This window comes from Mastomys coucha, unplaced genomic scaffold, assembly GCF_008632895.1.
Source record: "Mastomys coucha isolate ucsf_1 unplaced genomic scaffold, UCSF_Mcou_1 pScaffold1, whole genome shotgun sequence".
NCBI lineage: Eukaryota > Metazoa > Chordata > Mammalia > Rodentia > Muridae > Mastomys > Mastomys coucha.
The window spans coordinates 26069616-26075832 of NW_022196891.1; the positions used below are offsets into that span (position 1 = coordinate 26069616).

Consider the following 6217-nt stretch of genomic DNA (forward strand, 5'->3'; position numbering starts at 1 on the left):
AGGGCAGAGGGGCAGAGGGGCAGAGGGGCAGAGGGGCAGAGGGGCAGAGATAGAATTGCTTACTCACTTTAAAGACCAAGTACCTTTAAGAGTGAATAATATTTCATTTTAAAGACTAAAAGGACTAAATTCCACTAATGGATACTAGAGACATGAGTGAGATCACAAAGATAATTCTAGTTTTGAGTTTTGACTGTCATAGTTTTGACTTTGTGTGGTGTGTGTGTGTGTGTGTGTGTGCGCGCGCGCGCGCACGAGCGCGCGCAGTGGATATGTACAAAAAGTATATTCAACAAAAAAAATGTGCAAAATCCAATGTGAATCTCCAAAGCTTCAGAATGGTATAAAATTTTACTGAGATGTATAGACTTCAAGTCTAGTTAATTTGATTATATGTTTGTATGTGTGTTGTGTCTTACATAAAGTTTTAGTTAAGAAGACCAAGTCTTAAATAAACAAGCAACCCATTCCCAGGGACAGAATTTCCATAGTCAAAGCATACCCCATATGCTTTCTCACTGTTGTTTTGTGTGTTAGATTTCTTTTTCTCCCTGCAGTCAACCACAGGAAAAGCCAACCCAAACTGAGGACAATTATTTAGAAAATAAAAATATACCAGCATGTTTCAATTTTTTAAAAATGTATTTCTCTTTTAAGCTGTGCAATATGTGGCTGAGGAACTGGAAATGTGAAAATCCTACCTTAAAAAAATCTTCATTTTAGGATATTTCTTTAAAAAATATTTTTATTCTTAATAGTTTTGTGAATATGGATGTTTTATCTGCATGCAAGTCTATGCATTGGGTGCTTGCCTGGTGCCTGAGGTCAAAGGGCATCTTTAAATTTTCTGAGACTGGAATTAGAGACTCTTGTGATCAGCCATGTGGGTGTTAAGATTTGAACCTGAGATCTCTGGAGAGCAGCCAATACTCTGAAGGGCCGAGCCATCATCTTTACAGACCCTAGACTTTTCACTGAAAAATATCTAGCTAGAGTGTTTTAATATTAAATTAGAAGGATTAATAATGAGTTATATATAAAGGCTTGGGAACATAGCAATCATAATGGTTGGATCATTTGTTAAATGGTGTTTCCTTGGCACCGCATCGTGCCTTTGGTACTTAGAACACCTCCACAGGTTAGCACTTTATTTTCCACTTTACATGACTAAAGAAATAACCTTCAAGATAGTCAAGTAAGTTTTACTAATTTGTATTTCTGATCATAGATGGAGGGTGAATTCCACAATCTTAAACTGCAACAGTGTGCCCAACTTCAACCTGCCTCCATTTCATGCCAAATTTGTAATTTTTGTAGTGCGTGTGCTGTGAAATACTTAGACAGACTTCTCTTTCCACCAGAGCTGAGGAATGATGGAGAGCCTTGTTTTCCTATCTCAGGTCCCTGGGGAAGGTGTGCAGGTGACTGCGGACCAGGCGGAACCCAGAGTCGCGCTGTGTGGTGCTTTCACATAGAAGGGTGGACGAGTCCCATGTCGAACTGTGATGAGAGCAGCCGACCTCCGAAGGAAAGGAGCTGTTTCCGAGTGTGTGACTGGCACAGTGACCTGTTCCATTGGGAGGTTTCCGACTGGCACCGCTGCCTTCTGGTTCCTGGGGCCCAAGGCGAGCCCAGGCCTCGGGCTGTGGAGTGTGTGACCGCACAGCACGGTCTACAGCACCGGACAGTGCGCTGTCTTCAGAAGCTCAACAGAACCATGGTGGCCAACGAGATCTGTGAACACTTTGCTCCTCAGCCCCCAACAGAGCAAGCCTGCCTCATCCCTTGCCCCAGGGACTGTGTGGTATCCGAGTTCTCCCCATGGTCCACCTGCCCCGAAGGATGTGGGAAGAAGCTGCAGTATAGAACTCGGGTGGCCATCGCGCCCCCTTTGTATGGAGGTCTGCAGTGCCCGAATCTCACGGAGTCCAGAGCCTGTGAGGCTCCAGTTTCCTGTCCTCTCGGGAAAGAGGAATATTCCTTCAGCCTTAAGGTGGGACCATGGAGCAAATGTAGACTCCCTCACCTGAAGGAAGTCGACCTCAGCGGAAGAAATGTCCAGGATTTTAGCTCTGATTCAAACGAGCAAGTCACCCTAACACACCAGAGTTACAAAGCACACCATCACTCCCAGCCTGGGGATGTAGAGATAGGTTATCAAACCAGGCAGGTGTGGTGTACCAGAAGTGATGGAAGAAACGCCCTGTTAAGGTAGGCCGTCCTCCCTGCTTGTCTTTGTTCATCTTAGGATATCGTACTGAGCTCACTTGTAAGGATTCTTTGTGATCTCTATAAAGAGAAAATAATTGCAATGTGGGATTTTAGAGGTTTTTGTTCTACTTAAATGTTCTGCTTCTACTAGGAATGCCAGACGTTTCATAAGTATAAGCGGACAATGTTTTAAACTTTTATGGCGTTGTTGTTTTTGTGTCTGCCTGTCTCTTCCACTATGTGTGTGTCTATCTCTGCACGTCTCTGTATCTTTCCATCTTCCTCTCCTATCCGCCGTGCACGGGTGCATGCGTGTGCATGTGCGTGCGTGTGTGTGCGTGTGTGCGCGTGTGTGCATGTGTGTGTGTGTGTGTGTGATATATGAAGAGGGCAGAGCACAATCCTTAGCACAATCCCTAGCAGGACTCGTTAGTTTTCTCCTCCCACTATGAGGGTCCTGGAGAATCTACCTCATGTTTTTATGCCTGGTTACAGATGTCTTTGTCCACTGAGCCACCTCACCTGCACCACAATGCTTTAAATTCTTGTGTGATTACTAACACCATCCATCACACAAAGGTTAAATCTTTCATTTCTACATTTCATCCCAATATCAATAAATACAAATAGAGGACTTTAGTGACTATCATAATAGAACTAAATGGTTTTTATGCTAAGAAATCAGCTTTGCTCCCAGATCTGAGGTATAAATGTGTCAGTCTTCCCTGCCTTTAACAAAGCACCTGTGGTGTTTCAAGTTTATTTCTGTTTTCACGTCTTTACTACATTTTTCTATCACAAGAGACATCCTTGAATATCTGAGTTGGATGTGTTTCTATACTGGTAACACTGTTAAAACATAACCCAAGACTGCTTTGATTTTTAGTATTGCTTAATCGAAAATGAAAGCTTACATGAGCAATAATTAAAATTAACTTTGTGTATAGGGAATACACTCTTGAAAGCAACAATTTAGATATCAAAATTGTATAAACGCATTCTTTTAAATATGTAGTCTAGAACATCATAAATAAGCTCACAGAACCATGTTGAAAATGTAGTTTGTTTTCCTCCCGGCTACTTAAACGGAGATGTTAGTAAATTTTGACACCCCTCAAACACACACAATTGCGGTACCTTTCAAAAACATTTAAATCGCCAAATAGCATAATGCTATTCTCAGGCTGTAATCATTATCATCAGGGCCTCTTTCTTGAGATCACAAAAGAAGCCCTCCCATGTATAGCAATGTAATGATGGTGTTTTCTCCACATTACTTCACAGGTGAGTGTATTTCATCTTTGATTCTTCATTCTGATTCATACCATTAAACAACCCACAAGGATGTTGAAGACCAATTTCTGCCACATTACTATCTATTTCTGAAAAGCCCAAAAGATTAAATAGATAATTAGGATAATTTATTTGAACACACATGTAGGATTCTTTTTAAAAATAAAACATTGTGGTTTTGGCATTTCATACTTCTTTCATGAACAATGCAGACAGAATTCTCATTTTATTAATCTGTTTCTCTCTACTAGCTTCCTTTTTGTTAAAAAGCAGACTTTGTTTTATTCTTTCAATGTTATTGAAATTAGATTTTAAATACAACATATTCTGAGTATGGTTTTCATCCACTAATCCTTCCCAGTTTCTCCCTGCCTCCTCTTCCAACCAGAATTCTTATTCTCTCTCCTTAGAGAACAACCAACCATCTAAGGCAGTATGCTATCAAAGCAAGTGTCATTAAGGCAGCAAGACAGAGCCACCATACGTAGACCTATTGTTTCATTAGACTTCTTTTCTTGCTCTTTTATGATCTGATTTGCAGGGCCCACATGGCAGCTCATGGCTGTCTCTGACTCCAGTTCCAGGGAATCCAACATCTTCACACAGACATGAGTACACACAAAAATGCCCATATTTATTTTTTCCATATAAGAGAAATTTAAAAATTAAAGAGGAAACAAACAGAGTATTGTTAGTAATATCTCAGGCTAAAAGTGACAATATAATAAAATAATCTTTTAATATAAAAATTATATAATAAACTACATCTTTACTAGTGTTTTTTTGTTAAAAATAGACTTTGTTTTATTCTTTCTCTTTGAAAATATATTTTGATACAATATATTATAAATATGGTTTATTATTATAATAATAAAACAAGATAAAATCTAAACAAATGAGTGAGAATAGGACTAAGCAAATGGGGAAAAAAGAGAAACAAAAAGGATGAGAAAGACATGAAGATGCAGAGATACACATGTTTTCATACATGGGAATCCCATAAAAGTACAAAATTGGAAGCTATAATATACACTCAAAAGATCTTTTAGGTAAAAGAAAGGAAGGAAGGAAGGAAGGGAGGGAGGGAAGAAGCAAGGAGGGAAGAAAGAAGGAAGGAAGGAAGGAGAGAGAGATGCCTTGACACACATTATGATATGAGGAATTTTTAAACAAGCCCTTGCACGTTTTCTGTTGGCCATACGTAGCTGGGCATGTTTTCTCCTGGCCAGCTACTGCTGGGCATAGGCCTACCCTTAGTTTTGTTAGCTTTGTTTCCCCAGTGAGATTCTTTTGGAGAAATTCCTTTTCATTTGCAAGTAATTATGAATTGAGTTATGGGTAGGAGGCGCGTGTCTACTTCTCCCAGTTCTAGGCACCCCCAGATGTGGACCCATGCAGGAGCTGAGCATGCTGCCACCACCATCTCTGTGAGTTTACTTGTGTACTGGTTGTGCTACAGTTAGAAACCCCTGTTTCCTAGGTGTCCTTTATCCCATCTGGCGCTACATTGGCTTTAATTCATAGTAGTGGGTTTCAATTTAGTGTAGAATATCAACATGGAGTGTTCAGATGACTCTTCTTGTTCTAAAACAGTCCTGCGCTTGTTTAACATTTTGGGTAATACTCTTGCCCCAACTACAGTATACACTAGATACTCCCAGGTCAAGATATATGTTGAAAATCTAATCTGGAATGAAGGAAGGTCTGGGGGTAGGTGTCATTAAGGCAGGAAGGTAGAGTCCCCATAAATGGGATGATTGCTTTATTAGACTTTTGTTCTTGTGGTTTCATGACAGTTTTAGTATTTAATCCCATAGATTATTACCAGAACTTGATTGGCATCCTACTCTGTGGCTGCCAGCTCCAGCTATTACTAACAATATTCTATTTCTTTTCTTATTTATTTTTTAAATTTATTTTATGTGTATAGGTGTTTTGTGTGCATTCATGTCTGTATGGAGGTGTGGGATCCCCTGGAACTGTAGCCATAAATAGCTGTGAGCCAACTTGTGTGTGCTTGAATGGAAACTGGGTCCTTTGGAAGAGCAGTCAGTGCCTTAAACACTGAGTCCTATCTCCTGCCTCAACATTGTTTCTTAAAAACCATGTGGTCCATTATACTTCTGTTATACTAGTGTGAACATTATTAGGGGTACACTATAAAGAGATATTATAGTTTAGGATCTTCAACATGAATTGGTTTATTTCTATGGTTAGCAGTTGGAAAGCCCTAAGTCAAGAAGTGGATCCATTTGTTTACTCATAGGGTTCTCTTCGCAGCCTTCAGGCCATGCTTTTGTGTGGAAAGAAGAAAGAAAGAAAGAAAGAGAGAGAGAGAGAGAGAGAGAGAGAGAGAGAGAGAGAGAGAGAGAATAAAAGAAAGAAAGAAAAGGAAAAAAGAAAGGAAAGAAAAGAGGAAAGGAGGGAGGGAGGGACAAAGGAAGGAAGGAAGGAAGAAGGTTGCACATTCAGGCTCCTTTGTATGAGTGTTAAGTCTAATCTAATGCCTAAATCAATTCTCAAAATCCCCAATGCCTAAACAGGAGTTTAGGTCTCAATTTAGGAGGTACAAGCACAACACGCATTTGGTGGCAATTGAGCCCAATATTAATACATTTAGAGCCCAGGGCTTGCATCTGTCTACACTCTTCTTCTTCTTTTCTTCTTCTTCTTCTTCTTCTTCTTCTTCTTCTTCTTCTTCTTCTTCTTCTTC

The 6217-nt window shown here is 39.9% G+C and overlaps 1 protein-coding gene across 2 annotated transcripts in view; it reads left to right on the plus strand.

Moving 5' to 3' along the window:
• Positions 1-6217, plus strand: part of Thsd7b (thrombospondin type 1 domain containing 7B) — an 895860-nt gene that overhangs the window by 304175 nt on the left and 585468 nt on the right. For both annotated transcript variants that reach the window (XM_031381328.1, XM_031381317.1), the window contains exon 3: positions 1401-2211. In XM_031381328.1, coding sequence (XP_031237188.1) covers positions 1401-2211 — 811 coding nt within the window. The remainder of the gene's footprint in view (positions 1-1400; positions 2212-6217) is intronic.